Source organism: Tursiops truncatus, chromosome 7 (assembly GCF_011762595.2).
Source record: "Tursiops truncatus isolate mTurTru1 chromosome 7, mTurTru1.mat.Y, whole genome shotgun sequence".
In the NCBI taxonomy this organism is placed as follows: Eukaryota; Metazoa; Chordata; class Mammalia; order Artiodactyla; family Delphinidae; genus Tursiops; species Tursiops truncatus.
In genome coordinates this window covers 108,957,549-108,984,612 of record NC_047040.1, presented here as the reverse complement: position 1 = coordinate 108,984,612, position 27,064 = coordinate 108,957,549, and the positions used below count along the sequence as shown (strand labels likewise).

Below are 27,064 nucleotides of genomic sequence, written 5' to 3'. Positions count from 1 at the left end.
AACAGGTTCATCACCATCTCCCCCAACAAATGGCATTACCAATATGTACGCTTTTTTCTATGTAGCATGTATTAATGATAGATTCCTTTAATTTGATTACTGTTTCCTCAAATTCATTTATATTTCTGTTTTCCTCTTATTTAAACAGTATGTCTACATTCTTTGCCATTTATCTATGGAAATCCTTGAGGTTTTACTCATGAACTTAATTATTTTTATGGTGAATATCCAACCTTTTAGCTGTGATTTTAATATCATGCCATAGTCTTCAGAATCACTCAAGATCCATGTTCTATAATTGCTTTTTGAGAATTCGTTTTGAGCTGAATACATTAAAATCCAGAGCCCAGCTTATTAATGGGTTTACAAAAGGTCACTTTTGTACTCTAATGATTTTTTTAGATTGGCTACCATCCGAGATGTACATACAGTAGGGAAAACATTATATGAAGATTTAGTCCTCAGAATACTTTTTTCAAATCAATACGTTCTCTGTCTTGACCCTAAATGTGTTCATTCACTAGGAATCTGACAAGAGGTCCCCCAAATAATGGCAGGTTTGGCTTATGTATCACAAAACTCATGAACCTAAATAACAATAATCACAATGAAAGCAGTCTTTCTTCAAAAAAAGAAAGAAAGAGAAAGAAAGAAGAAAAAAAGGGCAGCAATTGCATTAATAAATACTGTTTAGAACCCAACTGAATAAGGAAAGTGAACAATATACACTAGCAGATGTCAGGATGGAAGGATTAAATAACTGTTTCTTCTAGTCCTTTTATTCCTTATTCTGCTTTTGCAACAAACAGAAATTAGACAGGCCAAGAAGTACTTGCCTAAAGCCAAGAGGCTGTACGTACCTTCTCGGCTCGGTTCTTGTGCCGGTGTGTCTTTATGAAGTGCTCCCGATTCCTTCTCCTCCTGAAAGCGTGTCTGTAGCTGTTTGATCTCCTGATCATAGTCCTGCCACTCTGGGACAATTCGAACAGCGGCCTCCAGCTTGGGCTCTTTGGTCATTGGATTATTACACTGTGAAAACCAAAATAACACACTTCAACTGAGCTGAAGGAAGGGTATATTACACAGAATTCAAAGGTGTTTCTGTTCTTGGGTTACAGGTCCTTACTGGACAAAGAGAACAATACTGAGGAAGCAAACCATATTAGCAGAAGCAGTGTGGTAGTGAGTGGGCCGTACAAAGCTTCCGCAAAGAAGTTGTGGAGCGCTACTGGAAGGCAGGAAAAGAAACACTGGAAACATTACAAGGCACAGAGTGATCTGGAAGATCAGTGGTAACTTCACCAATTCTAAGTAGTGAAAACAACCCCATCACACACTGGAGGATTTGGCTTCCTGCTGAGGTTGCTGTAAGAAGTTCTGCAGTCCCTGAACTACACAGTTAAAGAGAATGACTAAATTATCTAGTCATCCATCAGACAGGACTAAGATGCAGAAAAGAGCCACCGACAACTTACCAAATCAATTGTTTTTGCCCTTTTCTTAGAGGCATCGTCACACCATGTTTCACACCAAAGCCATTCTTGAGGGAGGGATTTAATTGGCACCTGGTGGATCATGTTATTGGGCAAATCCTGTTCGGAAGAGAAGATAAAACACAACAATCTAAAGTTCTAGGGTAATAAACAACAAGGTCCTACTGCAGAGCAGAGGGAACTATAGTCAATATCCTGTGATATTGGGATAAGAATATAATGGAAAAGAATATGAAAAAGAAAAAATATACATATGTATAACTGAATCACTTTGCATTACAGCAGAAATTAACACCACGTTGTAAATCAACTATACTTCAATAGAATATAAAAGAAAATGTTTAGAAATGAAGTCCTTGGGGAAATTTAAATAAATGCACAGCGAATTAGCTGTTCATTACATATCACATGTCAATCACAAATTTTTAAAACAGAAAAGAGTCCGTACCAAAAACCTTAGAGAAACTAAAATATTTATTTCCGGTGTTTTTAAAAACCACAAAGTTTAGAGGATCCATAAAACATCTACCCACAATAAGCATCTGAAAAACTTTAGCTTAAAACTCACAAACAGCCTGCACCTAGATTCCCTCCATTAGGACAATTCTAAGAAAAACAGTACTGCCTTCTAAAAGCCAATTAAGCATCGAGTGTGGCTCTTGTACTTCAAGGGTTTGCTTCAATTAAGGAAGCTCTGAATCCACCTTGTCTGCTAAGGCTTGATCCCAAGTAGATGAAGCCCACATGTTTTCTAGCCAGCTGTACTCTATGCTTTGAAGCTTTTCTCTCAGGAAAACTTGTGCGTTTGACACAATAAAACGTTCCATTGTCCAAAGACACAAACAACCAATACGATCCGATAATTTCACTTCTGGGTATATACACAAAAGAACTGAAAGCAGAGACTCCAACGGATACTTGAACGCCGATGTTCACAGAGGCATCATTCACAAGTCAAAAGATGGAAATAAGCCAAATGTCCATCAACAGATGAATATCCAAACAAAATGTATATACGTACAACGAAATATTATTTGATCTTAACAGGAAGAAAAGTTAGGTACATGCTACATCATGGAGGAATCTTGAAAACATTATGCTAAGTGAAATAAAACAAACACAATAGGAAAAATATTGTGTGATTCCAAAAGTACCCGGAATAAGCAAATGCATACTGACAGAAAACAGAATAGAGGTTACCAGGGGCTGGGGCAGGAGAAAAGGGGAGTTGACTGTTTAATGGGTACAGAGTTTCTGTTTGGGATGATGAAACAGTTCTGGAGATGGACACCTGCACATTGTAAATGTACTTAATCCCACTGAACATTTAAAAATAGTTAAAATGGTAAATTTTACCGCAGTAAAAGATAATCAAGGTAAAATACAGATACTTTCGGACAACAAAAACTGAATTTGTTACTAGTGAACACTAAGTAAAGGACCATCTTCAGGCAGAAGGAAAATGATCCAATATGGAAGCCCAGAAATGCAGGGGAGAATGCAGAGTAACCCAAAGGGTAACTATGTTAGTTCAAATTTAAATAGATACTGACTGTATTAAACAAGAAGAATAACTTCTTCTGGGGTTTAAAATATAGACAGATCTAAAATACATGGCAACATAGTATTTAGGTTGAGATAAGGATAAATGGAGTAATGAGTTCTAAGACAATGACACTCAAAATGTAGTCTGTGGACTGGCAGCACAGAGTTTGCTAGGAATGCAGATTCTAAGGCCCAACCATATACCTACTGAATCAGCCTGTGGGGGATGGGGCCCAGGGCTTAAGGCTTTAATAAGTTCTTCAGGTGATTTTTTTTTATATATGCTAAAATTTGAGAAGAACTGTTCTGATGTTTTTGCACTGTCTGGTAGATGAGTAAAATACACTAATTAACATTAGCCTTTGCAAAGTCAGAAATGCATACTGTAATCTCTAGGCTAATCATTAAAAAATTACTTTAAGTGTTTGGTTTAATAGAGGGAAAATGGAATTATGAAAAAATCCTCAATCAATCTGAAAGAAACTGACAGGAGAAAAAAGAAATACAGGACATATGGAATAAGCAGGACTATGGAGAAGCCAAACTTGCTGGTGATTACATTAACTATAAACGGACTAAAGTTCAAATTAAATGACTGTCACAACCACATGAAAAAACAAACCAATATAAGCTATTTATAAGAAACAGAACTAAAACATAAGGATAAAGAATGATTGAGGGGCTTCCCTGGTGGCGCAGTGGTTGAGAGTCCGCCTGCTGACGCAGGGGACACGGGTTCGTGCACCAGTCCGGGAGGATCCCACATGCTGCGAAGCGGCTGGGCCCGTGGGCCATGGCCGATGAGCCTGCACGTCCGGAGCCTGTGCTCCGCAACGGGAGAGGCCACAACAGTGAGAGGCCCGCATACCACAAAAAAAAAAAAAAAAAAAAAAGAATGATTGAGAACAGAAGGATAAAAAAATATACCATGTAACACTAACTAAAAGGAAAACCAGCGTAGCTGCACTAATACTAGATGAAGCACACTTTAAGCCCCTGCCCAAAAAGCATTAACAGAGATAATAAAAGGTTAATTCGTCAGACATATATATGACTTCTAAGTTTTTAGGCACTGAATGATACAGCCTCTAAGCACATCAAGCAAAATTTGACAAAACCAAAGACAAGAAAGATTTCACAATATGGAAAGAGATTTTAGCACAATTCTCTCAGTAACTAATAGAAAAACACACAGACAAAACACACACAAGGGCTTCCCTGGTGGCGCAGTGGTTGAGAGTCCGCCTGCTGCTGCGGGGGACGTAGGTTCGTGCCCCGGTCCGGGAGGATCCCGCATGCCGCGGAGTGGCTGGGCCCGTGAGCCATGGCCGCTGAGCCTGCGCGTCCGGAGCCTGTGCTCCGCAACGGGAGAGGCCACAACAGTGAGAGGCCGGCGTACCGCCAAAAAAAAAAAAAAAAAAAAAAAACACACACAACAACATACCACTAAACCTCACCTAATGGACATACATAGAAAAACATTACACCTAACATCTGCAGAATATGAAAGCAGTTGAAATGTTTACCAAAACTGATCATATCTGGGTCAGCTCAACAAGCAAAGCTCAACAAACTTCAAATGGCTGAGATCATACACAATACTTTCTCAGACTAGAGCAACTGGGCTAGAACAAAAAAAAACCCTGGAAAATCTCCATGTACATAGTGAAAGAAACAAGAGGGGAATTAAAATATCTATTAATGAAGGCAGTAATGGAGGAACTGAGAGACACAAAAGACATATAGAAAACAAGTAGGAAATTGGCAGATGTAAATCCTACCACACTAATAATTACATTACATGTAAAGGGATTAAACTCTCTAACTGAAAGCCACATGGGCTGCCAGCTCACATCTAACAATGTAACAGATTAACAATAAGCATTACTCAAAATTACATAGAGCGTCAGGAATTCTTACACTGCTGATGGGAGTATAAATCAGAACTACTTTGGAAAACTGTTTGGAATTATCTAGTAAAGATAAAGATGGACCAATCTGATGACCCAGCAATTCAACTTGTAGTTGTACACACAATTGAAAGACGTATACATGTGCATCAACCAAGACATGTGCATAAACGATGATCACAGCAGCATTATTTGTAGAAGACAAAAATGAAAAACAACCCAAATGTACAATAAACAAAACATGTATACCACTTCACACAACAATACGGATGAATCTCACTAACATAACATTAAGCAGAAGAAGTTAGACTCGAAAGAGTACATCTTGTATAATCCCACTGAGACAGGCAGAAAAAAACAGGTAAAACTATAGTGTTTAAGGATACATGTGTAAGTAGTAATTCAATACAGAAAAGCAATGGAGTGATTACCACAAAAGTCAGGATGCTGGATACTTCCGTTAAAGAGGGTGGCTTCTGGGATGCTAGTAATGTCATATTTCTAAAACTGGGTGGTAGTACATGGGCATGTGCTTTGTGTAATTCACTGATGCATGTGAATATGCAAATATTTATAAATTTTTGTTTTGTACACTCACTTTTCTTTATGGGTGCTATCTATCACAAATGCTTAAAAATGTTTAAGGCAGACTTAAGCAAAACAAAATATGTGAAACTATGTATCTAAAACGCAAACTATAATCTCACCTCTAAAAAATGTTTAGCATTAATAAACAGTGACTCATCCAAACTTCTTAAAAAACACCATGGTTGCTGATATGGGAAAAAATGGGAAATTACGATACTATATTCTATGCTGTGAATCCTGAGCTAGTTAGTTCCTAAAGAAGCGAAATACACTGACCCTAGTAGGCAGAGAAACAAATGGATCAGATTAGCTGGGTACAAACGAAAAGATAAGGTAATGGTTCTGAGTGGCAGTGTCCTCCTTCTATCTCCCTCCCCAAACCAACCTCAGGCCCATGACATTTTTCACCATTATGTCCTCTCTTGAGGACAGATAAAAGTGTCACACACACACACTCACACAGACACACACAGACACAGACACACACACACACACACACACACATTCCTTTCCATGAAGACATAGAACACTGTCCCAACAGAGAAGTGAGAAGCAAATACTACACTTCATTTTCCGACACAACATTGTATACCCATCACTGAAACGGTTAACCAAAAAAAAGGGCCACTTACTTGATCAAGATTTGAAAGGCTGTTAGGATCCTGACTCAGACCTTGGTACTGTCCCCTGAGTCTGTCACCAGCAGCTATTTTCCTAAACTTCTTCAGATCCACGACATACAATGCACTGGACAGAGAAAATCCATTTGTTATAACCATGGATTATCGCAGGAAAAGTAACCACACTGATTAATGGAACAGATCACTAGGCAAACATTCTGGCTTCTCTTTGAAAAGGTAAGCTGAGGTCTACAGTGGAGCTCAGAGTCAGTCTGTGCTACTTCAAAGATGGCTAAGGAAGTTATTACAAAATCCATATTCTGGTACCACGAGCTCACTTTGTCACTGTTCTTTAAGTAACTGCCTTCCAAAGGAAATCATCTCTGACAAAAGATTCCTAGCAAATGTCAGCAGATTTGGTAATAAAGACTGATAACCATTAGTTGAAGATATCCTGATGATGTCTTAAATGTTATAGGAAAAGAAAAAACACCCAAATGTTACAGTTCTTTTGGACCAAGAACATTAAGTACAATACTGAAATCACCACACCCCAACATGTATCTCTACACATGCTGCTTCCTACATATCCCCCTACTCTCCAAATCACACTCTGCCCAGAGAAGATAATGTAGAAAAGCAACAAATGCCCAACAGATACATTCACTGTTTAACCTAGGAGTTCTAGGAATCTGTCCTACAGATATACTTGAAATATATACAATTATGTATTTAACTATTCACTACAACATTGTACGTCATAGGGAGACCATAAATAATATATATACTGGAATAATATGTTGATGTAAAAAGGAAAAAGGTCTCTCTCCACATGTGGATATAAAGTCTACTAGAGACATCAAGTAAAAAAAGCAAGGCACAAAACTATAAATAGGATAGTATATATTTTGTGTAAAAAAGAAGTCACAGTTGTTTACCTAAGAATTAAGAAAGTCTGGAAGGACACACCGTAAATTAATAGAGGATTTTATCTGCTGTGGGAGTGGGAACTGGGAAGAAGGGAGACAGAATGGGGAAGATTTCTTTTCACTGTGTATTGTTTATAATTTTTATTTCTGAACCACATTAACGTATTACCTATTCACAACTTTAAACATACAAAATTACTTTTAAAGAACATCAAACAACAGCATTAGAAGCACTCCTTCTTCGGCACCTGATATGATACTTTCGCCCGGATAAGTGACTGGCCCAGTAGCCTGACTTCCAGAACCTGTAGCCGTCCATCTCCCTGCGACTGTCACAGAAAGGAGTGTAACCATAGGGAGCACCGTCCAAACTGAAATCTCGCAGCTCTTTCAAATCTGTTCGCACAATCTGAAGAAGAGAGAATCACAGTCATCTGTTAAACAACCATGCAGACAGCAGGGTCCAGGAGATACGGCGGGGAGCTCAGGGCTCAGCGGCACAGGCAGGAGACCCAGCTCGAGCCTCACTTCCTCCACTGATTAGGCTGACCGCCCTCACTAGCATGTCAAGACGCTTAGCCTGGTGCTTGGCACAGAGTATTTCCAAGCATTCAAAAAAAAAAAAGCAGAAATAAAACAAATTAATAATTGATACATTGCACAGCCTCTCTGTGACTCAGTTTCCTCATCTAAAATGGAGATCTCACAGGGTTGTTGGGAGGATTACATGAACTAACGGGGAATGACGGGGAATGACACCTGGCACACAGTGCTCAGCAAGGATTAAGTGTGATTATATTAGAACTAGGAAAGCGTGCTTCAGGTTGAGCCAGTTGCGATATAAGTGAGCCAGAGGGGGCAGAATTCCCAAGAGCTGGATGAAGCTTTGTCCAAATGACTTGCACACATTACATCACTTCCATTCAGATGAGGAACTCAGGTTTCAGCCAGCTCAGGATAAGGAGAAAGGCTGTAGGGTAGAAGTACATTTACACTTCTTGAGTTTGTATGCTCTAAAATTTCTAAAATTAGAAATCTTAATTTTCTAAAATTAAGTGTGTTCCTTTTAATTAAGTCAAATCTTGACAGCAGGATGACCTTCTGAAGAGTTCCACATTATCAAGGTCACCTACTTGCACTTCCTCTCGCTTACTCTTGTCAATAACTTCTAGCTTTTGAGCAAATAATTGGAGATGATGGCAAGCACTGTGCTAAACTGATGAATTTTCCAGTTGTTAGTTTGTATGTTAAATGAACTAAATTTAAGATACAAAACTGCATACACAATGCAATCGCAACTGTGTAAAAGAGGCAATAGGAACAAAGATGAAAAGGAGATATGTCGAATACAAATTTTAAAAGTGATCACATCTGGGTGATACATTTCCATATACTCTAAATAATGTAAACCAAGCATGTACTTTTCCATAATTGGAAAGATAAAATCATTTAAAAAAGGAAAGGAAGTCCAATGCCTTTAATACAAACTGCTGAAGCGCAGTCGCTAAGAGCTTACCTGATCGGCATCCACAAACAGGAACTTGTCAACAACCAGCGGGAAGAGCACATCCAGGAAGAGGATCTTGTAACCCCAGATGATGCGCTGTTTCTCAGTCTGCTGATGAAGCCACCGGGGCCATTTGTACTGAACAAGCTCATACTGAAAATTGTACTTGTTTGCCATGTAAGGTATAAACTCCTATTTTGAGATACAGGGAACAACAATCATTTACTTTGATTAAGAAAAACAAGTAAGTCAACCAAGCACGATTATGGCACAAGTAAAACACATTTACCCTATCAGTGGTCTAACGAAGAAACGTGACCCTGACTCACTCGTGACTACATAAAAGAATACATATAAACTTTTGACAAATCCCCATTTTTTATGGCTTCTAATCACCGCATGAGATGACAGAAATCTTTAAGTGAAGGCTTTTAGATAATTAATTTGTGTATGTGTGTCTGTGTGTTTAAGGGAAATGGACTTTATCTGTCGAAACTTGACTTCAGCAGAACATTTTTTTGAGCTTGATTTTAAGCCTTTCTCACCACTAGGTCTAGCCCGGGGAATGACACAGCAAACCCAAGTACTCTGAACAAGGTTGCTGCCGTTAAGTCTTTCAGATTCTACATGTAAGTACTTCCAGGGGACCAGAAGTGCATCACTTCTCTCGGAGAGATATTACTGAGTACATTAAAAGCTGCTTGAAGAAGAACAACAACAAAGATGCAAATAAATCAATTTAGATGACAAATACTAACTGATATAAAGCGGAAAACTTTCCAAGCGTGTTTTTGTTTTGCACAGATGATCCTTTACTTCCACAGATCACTGGGTAGTTGTTCATGACAGAACTAACCATCCTTCTCACTGGAAACCTGTACTGTGCTTTCTAATTAAACAAGGACATGCACGCTCAGAGGAGGAATGTTACTCCATGAAAACAAAAGATACAGACTCTCCTCCTATGTTATCCAAGCTTCAAATAAGTCATAATTTTGTGTTCAGTTTTATAACAACTATTCCCCCCAAACAGACCAGTCTGGAAGAATAATCAACATTGAATTATGCGGGTGAATCAGGGTAACCAAATACAAGGAAAATTTTTAAATCATACACATAATGTAGAAGTAGCAAAAAGTATATCACACTGTACGTATGTCCTTACTAGGAATGTTTTCCTTTGCGAAGCCTGAGAAACAAACCTTAAACGTGGGGGACAAGTAATTCTTCAAGAACCAGAATTTCACAGGAGTCTTGGTATTCTTCAGTACTGATAGCATCATTATGCTGTCAAACAAAAGCAAAAAATAATAACAATTGTCCAAATCTTTTCAATCTCAACAAAACCAAGGAGAGTCCATCAAGAGACCACTCAGTGTTCTTTGTGGCAGAGCTAACTGGTGGCTCAATTAGGCAAAGAGAGACCCTGAGTAGGGGACAATGGAAAACTGCCCTTATTCATCTTTACAGTGTTATCACTGGATGGGAAAGAAGGAATACTTATTACCTATAGTAATATACTGAACTGATAGAGGCACATGTTTTAATTACGTTACAGCTTTAAATAAACTGCTTCATGAACTGACACGTTAGTTAGGGTACAAATGAATCCTGGAGGCTGTGCTTAGCTGAGGACATCACCCTAAAAAGAAGCTGGAAAAGCCCGGTGGCTCTGCGTCACGGCACTGCCCCCCACGGCCTGGACGGGGCCTGCCAGGGAGGAGAGCGGGGCGAGGTAAGGGGACGGCAAGTGGTTACAGCTTCAGGATTCCCTACTTTGGAAACAAACAAAAGCAAATTTTGAGTCAAGGAATTTAATTAAATTCAGTTGTTACTGACATCTGACATTACTATTCTAGGTCAGATATTATTTCTTGGGAATATGAGGGCTAAACATGAGTAAAATGACATCTTGACTAGATTTGTAGTGGAAAATTACAAGGAAAAAGAACCCTGGCATTAGGAAAGTTATTCTCAGGCAAAGGCCTTCCTGACCACTGACAACAAGACGCCCTGAGGGCCTTTCCCCTGGCGACCGCTGTGTCAACCAGCCCAAGCCTGTGCCTCTCCTCCACTCTGGCTGTGTGACCGCAGGCGAATCCTTCCACCCTCTGAATCTCAGCCTGTCTATAAAACGGAATTAAGATCCCTCCTGGCTCTAACATCCTATGAATCTTCAGAAGGCAGGTCCATGGCCCTATTCCACCTCTATTCTCTATGTTAACCTCCTAATTTCCGGTTTAAGCGATGCTTGGTGGACAGTTAAACACCACTCCTTATGATGTGTGCACAGTGATACTGAAATATGTTTATAGCCTTGTAATAGGTACACAGATGCATTTAGCTCCCCTTCATGAGGCTGGCTGGATCAAAACAAATACAATTATATATGGTAATCCAGTCACAACCCTTAGAGTGTGTCAAATACACAGAAGTATAACAGGCAGAATCCCATAAAACACGTACTCCCTAAATAAGAATCCTGTAACAAATTCATGCACACATTCTGAAATAACCAACATGACTAACCGAAGAAATCTTTCATAGAGATGACCAGATGCGACAGAGAAAATATTAATTATGTCATCTTTCTCTTGTTTCACTTCCTCAGTCTTCTGTCCTCCTGTAAAGCCCCTATAACAAGAAAGGTAAAAACAAGAACACTTGAAACACTGATACAGACACACTGCCCTTTAAGGGGAGAGGGAAGGAGACGGTGCTTCCCCATCCCTGTTCCTTCCCGAGAGCGCAAGGCTGGCAAAAGCAGCCCACAGGAAGAGAGGTGGGGATGGCTGCCCAACGAGAGGGAGGCTGCCCACAGGGTCTCGTGTAGCTTCAGGAGAAGACTGGACACAGGCTAGTCCACAGAATGCAAGACATACAATGGAAGGTTAACTGAGCAATTACCACTCAGCTCTCCAAATAGCGGACAAAATCCAACAGCAGTCAAGAACTAGGGCACAGAAATAACCCCACCATGAGGGGACGATAACCTCTTTCAGTTAATCAGTGGGAAACACTCATCTACTCTAAGTACAAGTGCAAGATTGCACAGAGCAGAATCTGAAAAGCCCAAACAGGATTATTATACTCAAGAGAAGGGAGGGATGGTGCTTATATATCAGTTTTTCCTTAAAAACATTATTTCTTTATGATGCCAGTTTACCATTTGAAGGAGTCCCAAAATCCAGATTCATTCTCATTAGTTCCGTCGCTCAGCAAGTCTTCATTCACCATGTCTGCCTTCTTCTGAACCTGCAATCAGTCACACGTGATGGATCTGATTCCCCCTACTGGGTCTAATAGGCATTAGATGATCTTCACCGGACGCACACTGTGAACACTGTCAGCACTAGGGAGGGAATGATCCTGCCAGCAGGTACAATCCGCCCCAAGTCCAGACGTATTCAACAAACTGTGCTCATCATATCACATGAAAATCTTGAGTGAGGAGATAGCAACCTCTTTTAATTAGACAATAACTGTTTTTGGTTTGAAAAATGGGCAGAGAACCTTATGGTCTGAGTAAAATCAGAAGCACAATTCAGCAAGCTAACTGCTAGTTCTAGGGAAAGAGGGCAGCACACACGAGCCCTAACTGTCAGGAAGGAGTCATCTCATGTGACAGCCTTGTACCAGGGCTGACTAGTACAAACAGGGGTCGAATCTTCTCGACAGCACAGGGTTCATTTTTCTGCTCAACCGTGTGCCGTCTGCATTCAATTTTACTGTGTATAATGATTATTTATCCCATAATACCTTTTACTTGAATTTAAGGCACTAGGAACTTCAAAATTCTGAGAACAGAAAGCAGAAGTGAAAAGAAATTAAATAATGCTACCATTTATTGCTGGTGTTGAAATTCTCATTGGCATTCTTTCCAGTCTTCTGAGAATAAAATCATGAATAATAATGTGAACTGTGGCTGTACAAGCAAAGCAGTATCTATGAAAACATCTGATGTAAAACGAGACTTGTACTGCTCACTGAGATAACCCAAAAGGCGCAACCTCTCAGGTGAAGAAAGCCACAAACTCATATTTAAAAAAGACATTTTGCATTTCAAGTGCATTCCTATAAACGCTACAGTAAAATTCCAAAGGTGAATTAAAGTCTTGGGCTGGTTTCTTTCTTTTTCCTTCAGCTTTACTGAGATGTAATGAACAAGTAACACTTGTAAATTTAAGGTATACAGCGCGATGACTTGGTATAGGTATATATTGTGAATATATAATAACAGCACAATTTCTGGAGTGAACACATTCCATCACCTCACATAGTTTGGGGCTGGTTTCAAGATACGTATTTTTACATAACAGCTACTAAATACCAAGTTACTGCTACTTTCACTAACTTTAATAGAGTGGCTGCCTTAATATACCAAACTCACCTTCACTTTAATGATTTTGCTTTTGAAGGTGCTGAGGACAACAACAACTTCAGCGGCATCAGGTGGAGAATCTGTACCGTCGTGACTTAGAAAAGGAAGGAAGGAAGGAAGATGGATGTCACAAACCACAGGCCTCAAAATGCAGTAAATGGTCTGATATCAACCCCCCATATCTGTCCATCGTCTTTATGTGATTTCTGAACAAATTATTTTCCAATCTGCAGGAAACCCCTTCAAGCTACGCAGAAGCACTTGTCAAATTCTCTATCCTTACACGTTGAGTGTGCCAACCGGTCACAGCCCAAACGTCCTTCTTGAGTCCCTCTTTGAATGACCTTCCATTGAGTGAGAGGCTCCCGGTGCTGGCAAGCACATCGTGAGCACGGAACCACTGTCTGTGTTCACGAGGTCTGAGCCAAGCACGGCGCCCTTCGATAAAGGAGCGCCTGGGGGCCTGGGCCCCTGCACCGTCACCGGAAACGCATCACTACTGCTCTGTAATGGGCAAGTAGCAAGACATGGCTCTACTTCAGAGTTTTGTAAACGCTTCTACTCTGTCCTTCCTGGAGGCACACAGCCAAGCCCAGGCCCTGCACTCGATCTGGCGCCCATCCTCTGGAGGAAGAACTCTAACGAGCTCTGTCTGCAAGCAGACAGGGCAGAGGAGGAAAAACTGAAAACAGTATTTCCCTACTAATCAACTGTAATGCCTAAAATTACCAGTCACCAAATTTTAATGTGATAACTACAGAAAGCCACGATAGAACATGAATTCACTGGATTCACTGTCATCCAGCAGAGAGCAAAGTTCTCAGGCAAAGGTGAGATCCTGACAGGGAGCATGAAACATTCCAGAGCCTGGGAAGCAAAGGAGGAAGAGAGCCCGCGACTGTGAGGTGCTGGCCACCGTAGGAGGCCTGGCCAGGAAAAGGACACACAGCAGGGACGGAGTTTAGAAAGACAACACATAAGCTTTTGGGGAAAACATTAATAGGCGAAAACCCTACTATGTACAATGAAGATTTTACTATAATACAAAAATCTTCTACTTTCTTGGTAAGAAATATGCAGAAATCCACAAAGCTTTCATGTGGGTCAGTAAAGACTATGAAGCTACAATGAAGACACAACAGGATGATGTTCTCAAATAAACTCTAATGGAAATCATTCCCGAAATGAATTGGCATGAAGTCTTCTCACATAGCTTAATACTAATTTAAATTGTGTTAAGCAGAATTTAGATCACACCTTTTTAAAAGGCAGTATAATTTTTTTAAACTAAGAGTCACTTGTAGCAAATCTTAAAGCAAAAAGCAGGCTACCGACAATGCTCTGGGAGTACCTTCTGTACCACCTCAGACCTGGAAAGACAAGCGCTCGCACCAAGGTTCCACGGCCAAAGCTTACATGTCTTGTCAATCTGCAACTCACTCAGGGTAGAGAAATATACTATCCAGGGTTGAAAAGTCTGACTGTTCTTCATTTCTTTTCTCCTTTCTTGAAATGACTCACTTTCTCATCTGCCTATGGTTTTCATCACAGTGACAGAATGATTTCATCCTGGGATACTGTTAGCACGAAAGAATGACCGAAGAGTCAAACTTAACTATATATATTGTTAGTATTTACACTGCTTGTTATCCAATTATACCCTGACAAGTCTCCCACATTTAATTTCCTAGAAAAGCACCGTTTCATCACACATACAATTGCAAATTAAATTCTTATTGCCTGGGTAACTGCCGGTGTAGTATTCAATTCAAGCTGATTCTCATTGCAGAATGTTCTAAAAAAAAATGTACCTGCATCATTTAATCCTACCTGTAGATTCTATAAATGTCTTCAGAACGTCCCTTCCTTAGTCTGAGAATCCAAGCTCCTGGGTTGGCTTTTAACTGAAAATAGCCCTAGGACAAGAAGACAAGACAAATTTTAGTGCTCTTAAAAACATCAAAATGCTGTTTCTGAGGGACAGTTATTTCTTTTTCTGAAATATCAGTCACCTTTATTTTAAATAAGATGGTTAACAAACGAATGCAACTCTTAAAATCTACATATTAGAAACACTAGCAAAATACTGGCCCGTCAAGCCAAGAAGCCTGCCCTTTAGCTGTACTTCAGTGAAGAAGCAACGCATGATGTGTGAATAAGCTTCAATCAAAAGGAAAAAAAAGAAGGGAAAAACGCTGTTGGCTCATAAGCAATACTTTTTCAGGAGCCAATCTGGTTAGAGTAGAATATTCTAGCATGTTTTCTTTTAAGTTGTCTTAAAAGAAAAAGTTTTTTTTAAGTTGTCTTAAAAAGAAAAAGAAAGTTGTCTTAAAAAGAAAAAGAAAGTTGTCTTAAAAAGAAAAAGAAAGTTGTCTTAAAAAGAAAACTTCAGTCCATCATGAATTTTAATCTCCCTCATGTTCAGAATGCTAATTGCTCTATCATAAATCGCAGTGCCCAAATTAACATGACTGAGTATCACCACTGGATGTACTGATCGTTTACCAGATTAGCCATAACAATAGTGTCCACGATGACTGGCTGGGCTGAAGTTCCTAAGGTAAACTGCAGTCCCCGTGGGGGCTGGCCGGTGGTGATGTCATAGCAGTGACCTTCCAGTAACAGGTACTCCAGCTCATACTCAGCAGCCACTACGCTGTCCACCTGCAATATCAAAATTAAATCACTTGAAGACCACTCAGCAATAAAAAGAAACAAAGTACTGATACATGCAACAACATGGATGAATCTGAAATGCATTATGCAAAGTGAATGAAACCAGACATAAAGGGCAACATACCATATGATCACATTTATAAAAAATTCAATAAGAGGCAAAACTATAGGGATAAAAAGCAGATCAGCTGTTGCCTGGGGCCAGGGGGAGGAGGAGGGGTTACCTGCAAAGGGGCATGACAGAACCTTTTGGAGTGATGGACATGCTCTGTATCTTGATTGTGCTGGTAGTTAGCAAGAGTACACAATTTTAGAAACTACGGTGGGTTGGAAGGAGAGTCAGGAAAAAGGACACAGAAAAAAATAAGGAGATTACTCCAAAAGTACAGAGAGGATAAGATGCTAATCTACAAGAGGAGTACTGGGAAAAAAGCATGTAAGGTAAAACTGCCAAATGAACGAACAGATCTAAAAGCAAATAATGGAGAAGATAGATAAAACAATCCTACAAGGATCAGCTCATATGAGAAAAGAGAGAAACAATGAGAAAGATCAGAAAAACATCAGAGAGCAATGCAAATTCATCTTGGCCTTTGGAATATAGCTGAAAATATTGCTATTCTAAATGCAAACGTCCAAGATGAATTTAATGGCTCCGTAATGGCATAAAACCATTCACGTGCTGCACCGACTGCCTAAATTCTTGCTAATTTCTTGCAGAAAACAGGATACAACTACAAAGTCTTAGGGCAGCTTGGGCTTAGCTAATTGAAGAGTTTCTACCCCAGGCTAGCTCAGGCTTGGTTTTATGACCCTACCTAACCCTAACAGTGAGCTCCTTGGAGCTTAACATGTTACTGCAATGCTCCACATGCTCACGAGTCTCAGGCTCTGTATTTTCAATGGAGTGCAGAGAAACTGGAGGAAGCCTAAGAAAGAGGAGCAAAAACTCTGGGAGATACGGAAGAAACCTACTTTGTTTTCGTTTTGGGTTTTTTTTTAAAAAAATATTTATTTATTTATTTGGCTGCACCTGGTCTTAGTTGCAGCATGCAAGATCTTCGTTGCGGCGTGCGGTAACTTCAGTTGCAGCAGGCGGGATCTTTTTTTTTTTAGTTGCGGCATGCAGGATCTAGTTCCCTGACCAAGGATCGAACCCGGGCCCCCTGCATTGGGAGCACAGAGTCTTAACCACTGGACCACCAAGGAAGGCCCCGGAAGAAACCTGCTTTGCATCTGATCTATACTTCTATGCACTGTTCTTTAGTGCTTTGTGTGGTCTCTTCAACAAGAGTTGGTTCCTCCAGGTCTCCCTATTTGTTAAAAATATGGTGTGTACGTATGTACACATACACACGCACGTGCACACACACTCTCTTTCTCTCTCTCTCCCTGCCAACAACTTAGTACCTAAGGGTTTCTACTTAAAGAAACTAGAATTATTCAACCTCATGATAAGAGGGCTGCTAATTCCTTTGGTAACTATCTTCAAGTTTCCAGTCTCCCAATTCCCAAGAAGACAGAACCAGAAAACAGGCTTCAATTGTAATAAGAGATATTTAAGGCAGACACAGAGACAAATGTAGTTAAAAAGGAAGGAGGCTCTGAGGCACCGTAAACTCCCTGGAAGTAAAGACCATGTCTTTTAATTCCTTTGTTAATATACTCTAAGCTAGGTGTAGAGTGAGGGCTGGGAAGAGACATCAGTGAAATGAAATTGCACTATCTTTGAAAATGGATTAGGGAAAAAGGACCACTTACCTTAGAGACTTCAAATACAGTTATATGGAAATAAATGAAACAGAGAACAGAAAAACAATAAAGAAAAACCAATGAAACCAATGGCTGGTTCTTCACAAATATCAACAAATGGACAAACTTTTAGCTTGACTGACCAGGAAAAAAAAGAGAGAAGAGCCAACTTACTGAAATCATCAAGGATAAAGGAAACATCACTATTCAATAAAAAAGACTATAAGAAAATGCTATGAATAACTAACTACATGCCAAAAAATTAGATAACCTAGATAGAATGGATAAATTCCTAAGAGACACAAACTTTGAAAACTGACTCAAGACAAAATAGAAAATCTAAACAGACCTACAACAAGAGATTGAATCAGTAATTAAAAAATTTTGCAGGGCTTCCCTGGTGGCGCAGTGGTTGAGGGTCCGCCTGCCGATGCAGGGGACACGGGTTCGTGCCCCGGTCCGGGAAGATCCCACATGCTGCGGAGTGTCTGGGCCCGTGAGCCATGGCCGCTGAGCCTGCGCATCCAGAGCCTGTGCTCCGCGGCGAGAGAGGCCACAACAGTGAGAGGCCCGCGTACCGCAAAAAAAAAATAATAATAAAAATAAATAAAATAAAATAAATTAATTAATTTAAAAAATTCTTTTCCAATCAGGCAAGAAAAGTATATAAAAGGCATCCAGACTGTAAAGAAAAAGTAAAACTCTATTTGCAGATGACATGATCTTATACAGGCTTGTATACTAAGAACTACAAAATATTGTTCAAAGAAATTAAAGACCTATATAAATGGAAAGACATCCCATTTTCATGGTGCAGAACACTTAATATTGTTAAGATGGCAATCTCTCCAAATTCATCTAGGGATTTAATGCAATCCCTATTGAAATCCCAGCAGCCTCTTCTGCAGATATTAACAAGCTGATTCCAAAATGCAAAGAACCCAGAATAGCCAAAACTATCTTGAAAAAGAGGAACACAACTGGAAAACTCACACTTCCTAATTTCAAAACTTACTACAAAGCTACAGTAAATAAGACAGTGTGGTACTGGCCTAAGGACAGACACAGAGACCAATGGAGTAAAATTCAGAGCCCAGAATTAAACCTTCACATTTAGGGTTAACTGATTTCTGAAAAAGATGTAAAGACCATTCAATGGGGGAAAGAATAGGTTTTTAAAACAAATGGTGCTGGGGCAACTGGATATCTACATGCAAAGAATAAAGCTGGAACTCTGCCTCACACCATATACAAAGACTAACTCAAAATGAATCTAAGAAGTAAAATGTAAGAGTTTTAAACTGTGAAAGACCTAGAAGAAAACACTGGAGTAAACTCTTGTGACCTGGGATTAAGCAACAGTTTCTTAGATATAACTCTGAAAGCACAAGCAACAAAAAATAGGTAAATTAGACTTCATGAAGATTAGAAACATTTGTGCTTCAAAGGACGCCTTCAAAAAACTGAAAAGACAACCTGTAAAATGGGAGAAGATATTTGTAAAGCATGTATGTGACAAGAGACTTGTAACCAGAATATATAAAGAACTCTTACAATTCAACAATTAAAAGACAAGCCAGGGCTTCCCTGGTGGTGCAGTGGTTGGGAGTCCACCTGCCAATGCAGGGGACGCAGGTTCGTGCCCCGGTCCAGGAGGATCCCGCATGCCGGCCCATGGGCCATGACCGCTGAGCCTGCACGTCCGGAGCCTGTGCTCCGCAGCGGGAGAGGCCACAGCGGTGAGAGGCCCACATACCGCAAAAAAAAAAAAAAACACAAGCCAATTTTTAAAAATAGGCAAAGGATTTGAATAGACATTTCTCCAAAGAAGATACACAAATGGCCAATAAACACATGAAAAACTATTCAACATCATTTGTGATTAGGACAGGAATGAAAAATGATGCAGTCACTTTGGAAAACAGCTTGGTAATCCCTCAAAAAGTTAAACATAAAATTACCATATGATCCAGCAATCCCACTCCTAAGTATATACCCAAGAGAAATAAAAGCATATCTACGAAAACTTGTACACATATGCTCATAACAGCATTATTCATACTAGTAAAAAAGTAGAAACAACTCAAATGTTTATCAGTGACATATAAATAAATAAATAAATAAATAATAAAATGTGGTGTATCCATACAATGGAATACTATCTGGCAATAAAAAGGAGTGAAGTACTAATACATGCCAAAACACGAATGAACCTTGAAAATAATTTACGTGAAAGAAGCCAGTCACAAAATATATGACTCTATTTAGGTAAATGTAATAGAACAGGCAAATCCATAGAGAAAGAAAGTAGATTAGTGGTTGCCAGGGGCAAGGGGAATGGGGAGTGATTACTTATGGGTATGGAGTGTTTTTTAGGGGTGATGAAAATATTCTAAAATTAGACAGTGGTGATGGCTGCACAACTCTGTAAATATACTATAACTACTGAACTGTACACTTTACAAGGGTGAATTTTATGGTATGTGAATTAGATCTATTAGGCTGTTATTTATAAAAATACAATTATACCTGAACACTACTGTCTCAGAAGCCCACCTAGACTGTGATCCAGTCTGTTCAGTCAGAGACTACCACCGCTACATCTTCAACAGGCTTTACAGTAGTGGTTAGACACTGGGAAGCAAAGATAATTCTTACCTCTTCTAAGTAAATGTTATCAAGGTCATATGGCGTTCTGACAGACTCTACCATCCAACTTTCAGGTGTGTTCAAGTTCAGAGTGAACAGAGGAGACTGTGGCATATCCAAAAATTTTGCTATTGGACCCTTAGCAAAGCTATTGTCCGAAGTAAAAGAAATCTCTGCTTCCAAGACATAACGGTAAAAGCTGAAATGGAAAAGAAAGATGTGAATTTTTTTCCAATGCAACCACAGTCCTTGAGTTTATACGCATCCACACAGGTAAACAACTGGCTTAAGACAAATTGGATTTGGAAGGGCTTCCTTCCAGACTGAAAAAAGTGTTTCCAAAACTACCTCTTGACCTAAATGTACATCCTGTGGTTGTTGCAGACGGGAGAGGAGAGCAGGGGAGGTCCGGCTGGGAGGGGAGGTCCTTCCTTCCTGCCCTGTTGGGGGATGGGGGGATGGAGGCAGCCGTTGCTGGAGTCACAAGCATGTCCTGAGCACTTGCCTCGCCTGAGTGCTTGCCTCCCCTTGGTGAAAGAAACTCACTTTCCTCTCTCTCAAAAACAAAGTCCTAAATGGTGGCTGAGTTCTCGGGCGCGCCCCGAAAACACTGTATGCAATCATTTAAACATTGCTCTTATCCGAGGATAATGGTGAAAGCTGGAACCCTTCTGTCACTTTCAAACACGGCTTCAATTCACTCAGAATCTAACCTATAGAAGCCAGCGCATTCGCAAGGTGGCAATTTACCACAGTCCCCAGATGTGCTACACTATTACTACTGACTGCTTTCCAGATGACCTGTTTCACAAATGACCATTCCAAAGCTCAGAGAGTACGCAGATAAGCCTGCCTTCCTTTCAAGATACATGCAAATGAACCACATACATTCCAACTTAGAAATGACTGCTCTTCTAAGAAGAAGTATATAGACAAGTGTCTTTCTACACCACAGCACATTTTAAGGTAAATTTAATAGCTACATTGATTCAAATGTTTTTAGAGAATTATGTAATTCTGACCAAAACAAAAAAAAGGAAAGAAAGCAAACCACAGGTGCAAGTGGCCTGGGTTAATTCCACTTTTTTTTTTTTTTTAATTTATTTTTGTCTGCGTGGGGTCTTCGTTGCTGCGCGCGGGCTTTCTCTAGTTGCGACGAGCGGGGGCTGCTCTTCCTTGCGGTGCTCAGGCTTCTCATTGCGGTGGCTTCTCTTGTTGCGGAGCACGGGCTCTAGGCATGTGGGCTCAGTAGTTGTGGCTCACGGGCTCTAGAGCACAGGCTTAGCTGCTCCGCGGCATGTGGGATATTCCCGGACCAGGGCTCGAACCCGTGACCCCTGCGTTGGCAGGCAGATTCTTAACCACTGCGCCACCGGGGAAGTCCCTAATTCCACCTTTAAATGCTCCCACGCTCACACTAAGTTCTTAGAACTTTTGATTAGTTCTTAGAAATTTAGGAAAACTGAACTTCAAAATAAGTGATTTTTTTCAAATATGAGGTCCATATATAAACCCATTTTGATCCTTGACATTCAATTTCAGATTGAGTGTGATTTTTTCCAGGGGTTGATTTCTTAACACTTTGTTTTACCTTTTTAAAGGCATGTCGGAAAGTTTAGATTGGCAGTTCATAAACACTCTTAGATTCATGTTGATCAGCTGAGTTAAAACCTAAAAGAGCAAACCAGATGACAAAACATAAAAATTTTCCCTACAAAGTGACTGATATTTGAGATACAATATTTACATTGTCTCTTCAGAAAAGTATCGACACTAAGTTAGGAGAGAGAACATTTCTTAATATCTCAAGCAAAAATACAAAGATAATAAATGTTATAAAGTCTGCACTGGATAAATCCCTAGAAATCACAGCTCTAGTGCACAAGCTAAACCACACATACATATCACGTGGACAAAAACATGGGAAATAGGTCATTGCAAATAACTGCTCCCACATATGTGGGGAAGCAAGACAGGCAATGGATATAGCTGTCTACATAAGGAAGAGTTTAAAGGTTCATCAGTGCAGCTTACAGACTATCATAGGAAAAAACACAGACAAATACCCACAAAAAAGGTTAAGTGATTATATACTTCAATAAAACTTAAAAAAAACACAACTCAAAAAAAAATTGAGGCAACTATATTTTTGGCAGAGTTCTTTTAAAATTTTTTAAGTTGCAATATCTTATAACATATTTAAAAGACATTCTGCAGGGAATTCCCTGGTGGTCCAGTCGTTAGGACTTGGTGCTTTCATTATTGCCGAGGGCCCGGGTGCAATTCCTGGTCGGGGAACTAAGATCCCACAAGTCGTGTGACGCAGACCAAAAAAAAAAGACACATTACAAAAAAAAATGCTAGCTATAAGAAAGGAAAATGATAAAGCAGAATGCTTTTACCTTTTTACTCTTCGCCAATATAAAGTATGGCAAAAATAAATTTGATTCAAAGACATTTTGCTCTGAATAAATTTTTTTTCTTAGTTACATGAAGTAATCAACCAAACTTGTACCTACTTTCAGAGGTTATTAAATTGTTTTCAGAGCCATTACTAATCTTTATGAAAACATCTGCTCTGCCCAAGATGCCCTGTAGCACTTTCCAATGCCCTTTAAAGATAACCAAGGGAAAACGATGCTCGCAGAGAATCTCAGGGTATGGGACCACTTCCGGTAAATACGATGTGACACAGATGACGGAAACTGCCTCTGCAGTTGTCCCTACCAAAAGCAACGGGGCAAGTCTCTGCGCTTCTCTGGTGACAGGGTCAACGACGGCCACGACATCAAAGTACGTCTCCCCTTCCTTTGGCCTCAGTTTAATTGCACTACAGAGATCAAAAAGATAAAACATTAATCTGGAGGCAAAGAGGAAACAGTTGATTTCTTTGGGGGGGATGGGGTGGGGAGATGACACATCCAACACAACCAATCAGCCCTCTTAACATTTCAAAAAAACTTTAGATCTAAAACAAAAGGTTACATGGTGGTCAACTATGTGATTAGGTCTGCCACAAAGTTTAAAAACCCTCTAAAAGCTTCTGATGTTTGTTTTTGACAGTTACATTATGCCAATTTTTATTTCTTGGCAAGAAGGTTATGAGGAGAGAAGAAATTGACTTTTCTAAATAGTAAAAGGAGCATAAGAATATTACAGAAACTTGCGAAAGAGTGAAAAAGGAAATAAATAATCATAAAATCTCACCATCCCAACTCAACCATTTTGTGGCATATTTCTACATAGTCTTCCTTAAATGCCTATGTAAAGATGAGATGCACCTACAGGATATCAGCAATTTTATAATGATTTCATTCCTTCCCCCAAAAGTTTCTTATAAAGATTTTTCCATGTTGTTATACATCAATATCCTGAATAAGAAATAATCTTCGATTTACCAAGTGAACCTGCTGTAGTTTACTCAAGCTATTCCTTATTGCTGGACATTTACTTACTTATTTATTTTTTAACATCTTTATTGGAGTATAATTGCTTTACAGTGGTGTGTTAGTTTCTGCTGTATAACAAAGTGAATCAGCTATACATATACATATATCCCCATATCCCCTCCTCTTGCGTCTCCCTCCCACCCTCCCTATCCCACCCCTCTGGGTGGACACAAAGCACCGAGCTGATCTCCCTGGGCTATGCGGCTGCTTCCCACTAGCTATCTGTTTTACATTTGGTAGTGTATATATGTCCATACTGCTGAACATTTAGATGCCTTTCAACCTGTAAAGAACTTCTCACATCCAGTTTTTTTCACACTTGGAAATTTCTTGAGAATTAACATAGTCCTAGACATGAGATTACTGAGTCATAATGACACAAATATTTTTGTGGCTAATATGTCTCGTCAACCACATTTCCTGAAGAACTAAACAATTTTACAAGGCCAAGAAATGAACTTCACTACATCTTGTCAGCATTAAGTTATGCAATTTTTTTGTCTGTTCTTAGTTAAGTGAAAAAGGACAACTCCTAGGATTTCTGGGGAGAACATGCATTTCCCCACATGTAATTTCTAGTTACATGACCTCCTTCTAAAGCCACTTTGACTTAGGTGGCTTAAGAGAAGCAGGAGCCTCTGATACATTTTAAAAAGGAATAAACTTGAAAGGATTTAAAAATACATCCAATTTTCCCAAAACATTAATTGCTTAATCAATGCTTATCTTTGTTTACTCTGAACACTATTTTAATGTGGTTTTGAAATTAATCACCACTTTTATGCAAAAACATTTATCCAGTGGGATAAAAACAAAGTTCAAAACAGAACATAATAACTAATAAAACTGGGTAAACACAGTTTAAATGGTAATGAAGGTCATTTCAAATCTTAACTGTTTTGGAAATAACCGTCAGAATAGCTTTGTGACTGTACTGCAACACATGCTTTCAATTTGGTATTGATAATTCCAGCTACCAATAATTATTCCAATACATTTTTTTCCCTCTAATACAGCTGTTCTCAAAGTGTGGCTCCAGACTAGCAGCATCAGCTTTACCCAGGAATTTGTAAAAAAACAAATTGTCAGGCCCCAACCCAGACGTACTGAACCAGCAACTCTGGGGGTAGGTCCAGCAATCTGCATTTCAACAAACTCTCTAAGTAAAAGCCAAAGTATAAGAGCTGCTGCCGTCAGATAACTTGGACCTCCTGTGGTACTCTAGAATCTAGAAGGGAGAGCGCATTAGAGAACAGCATTATACAAACTCTCCCAAAGGAAACGAGAAGAGGGGTCCCCAACAGTCCTCTAGAGCACAGCGTGTGGGTCAGGCCCCTAAGCCTGGCTGGTAGGGGTAGAGCTCTGTACGGCATACCCATGTCCTGAGCCAGTGCTCTAGGTGACCGACCCACAACAGACATCCTCAGAAACGGACCCTGTAAGGTCTTTTAACCACCCCCGCATCTCTGCAGCAAAAAAGAGGGCAATTCAAACACCAAGAAAAGAGGAATATTGGTGTGGAAACGGAGAACAATATAAACTGACAACACGATGTTTAAATATACTTGCTGTATTCATCAGAGAAAAGACCAGAATAAGGCTGAAAGTGACAGACACAGAAGCAACATTAGGGGAATCACCCACATTTTTGAGAGGTGAGTAGAGCAAACGTCAAGGAACGCAGCACTTCGCCAATCTTAAGGTACGCAGGGGTCACCTGGGGAATCCTGTTACAATGAAGATTCTGATTCAGGAGGTCTGGACTGCGGCCAGAAGACTCTGCCTTTCCAACAAGCTCACAGACAGTGCCCTGTTCCATGGACCACACTTTCAGGGAAAGGGTATACATAACCAGTAATTCAGACTTCTTGTTTCTTGCCTAAGTAAGAAACTTCTGACTTGAGTATAACAAACACTCATTTAACTAACACGACCCCAATAAAAATAACTTCTCTAATTGAAATTTGCATCATAATAGAATTTGTAATTAGGACATTTTAATTATATATGACTCATGGAGAAAACGATGTGCTAAATAGGGAAGAGGTCTAGCTCAGGTCTTGGCTATGACAGGCAAACAAGTCGGCAGGTCAATTAGGAATGTTTCCTGTGGTAGTAACCAGACCATGTCACTTCCTGAAACCATACAGAGTAAAGAGAGGATGGTGCTAGTGGGTAACATCCAACCTGGGTGATTATTAGCAAGGAGCCACAGCCAGTGAGAAAGGAGAGGATCTCCATTCTAGCCTGGAGTCACTAGTTCAAATTTTATCCCCACATGGACCGGCTGTGAGAAAGCACAGGTCAATTAAACCAAAGTCCAACTTACTCCAGACTCATTAACCCAGAGTCACAGCGGAGCAGGATGCAGGCTTCTGCATCTAGAGCCTCCCTGGTGATCCTAAGGTGCAATCAGGACATACACCTTCCTGGATACATCAACTGTAGACATTCTTCCTCAAGACAAGTTAACCTTAAGTCTACTCATGAGAAAACAACCCAGACTGTGGGACATTCCACAAGACAACTGGCCTGGACTCTCAAAAAAGTCAATGTCATAAAAGACCAAAAAAAACCAAAAAACACCCCCAAACTGTTCCAGCTTAGAAGAGACTAGAGACACAACAACTGACTGCAATGTGTGATCTGGACCAAACAAGCAAACAGCTGTAAAAAGTCATTACTGGGCACTGGAGAAATTTGAACATGGACCGGTATTACATAGTATTACTTTATCAAGGTTAAACTGCTGAGGTATGCTTAACAGTACGATGGAGATACTCCTAGTACTCAGGAGACATATGCCAAAGAATTTAGGCATGATATATAATGATATCTGCAACGTACTTTCGCATGGTTCTCCCAAAATGTGAGTGCATGTATGTTTGTATGCAAGCATATACTATACACACACACGGATAACTGTGGCACAATGTCTACAATTGGTGAAGCCAGATTAAAGATATTTGGGTATTCACTATAATAGACTTTCAACTATTCTCTAGGTTTGAAACTTTTCAAAATAAAAAACTGGAAAACAAAAGACAAGGACTTCCTTATAATGCTATACTTATTTTTATTTTACTGAAAACAAGACAGTTTTCAATAAAAGATGAGACAAATGCTCTAACAACCTGTTTATTCTTTAATATCAGAAAATGACAACTGATCGGTTTCATTAAATGCTTTCTGTTTTCTTAAAGGGTATATTCAGAACTATTTCAGATTTATTTAGAAATAAATGTCAACTTTCATGCAACTGATATCTGTTACATGAATTTTATATATGAATATATATAAAAACCACATGCCAAATTTTCCATTCCTGTAAGAGTTTATATACACACTTTATATGGAAAAATAAAGGAGGTGAGGTAAAGGTAAATATCACAAATTCAACACTGATTCTATACCTGTGTCTATCTTCGAAAAACTGGTATTCGATTCTTGCATCTCCTTTTGGTTGAGCTGACAGGAGAGCATCCACCTTCATTACCAAGTCACTCGCCCTGAAAGATGTGGTTGGTGAAAATTTAGCATCTCTTTTACTGAAGGTTTTCCAATT

The 27,064-nt window shown here is 39.6% G+C and overlaps 1 protein-coding gene across 2 annotated transcripts in view; it reads right to left on the bottom strand.

Annotated features, from left to right (window-relative positions):
- Positions 1 to 27,064, bottom strand: part of UGGT1 (UDP-glucose glycoprotein glucosyltransferase 1) — a 123,734-nt gene that overhangs the window by 9,118 nt on the left and 87,552 nt on the right. For both annotated transcript variants that reach the window (XM_019931819.3, XM_019931820.3), the window contains 15 exons: positions 26,913 to 27,008; positions 22,778 to 22,880; positions 21,642 to 21,721; positions 20,060 to 20,249; positions 15,479 to 15,637; positions 14,804 to 14,889; positions 12,983 to 13,067; positions 11,759 to 11,847; positions 11,122 to 11,226; positions 9,795 to 9,879; positions 8,602 to 8,784; positions 7,334 to 7,494; positions 6,169 to 6,283; positions 1,476 to 1,592; positions 861 to 1,029 (listed from right to left, as the gene is read on the bottom strand). In XM_019931819.3, the coding sequence (XP_019787378.1) occupies positions 861 to 1,029; positions 1,476 to 1,592; positions 6,169 to 6,283; positions 7,334 to 7,494; positions 8,602 to 8,784; positions 9,795 to 9,879; positions 11,122 to 11,226; positions 11,759 to 11,847; positions 12,983 to 13,067; positions 14,804 to 14,889; positions 15,479 to 15,637; positions 20,060 to 20,249; positions 21,642 to 21,721; positions 22,778 to 22,880; positions 26,913 to 27,008 (1,823 nt within the window). The remainder of the gene's footprint in view (positions 1 to 860; positions 1,030 to 1,475; positions 1,593 to 6,168; positions 6,284 to 7,333; positions 7,495 to 8,601; positions 8,785 to 9,794; positions 9,880 to 11,121; positions 11,227 to 11,758; positions 11,848 to 12,982; positions 13,068 to 14,803; positions 14,890 to 15,478; positions 15,638 to 20,059; positions 20,250 to 21,641; positions 21,722 to 22,777; positions 22,881 to 26,912; positions 27,009 to 27,064) is intronic.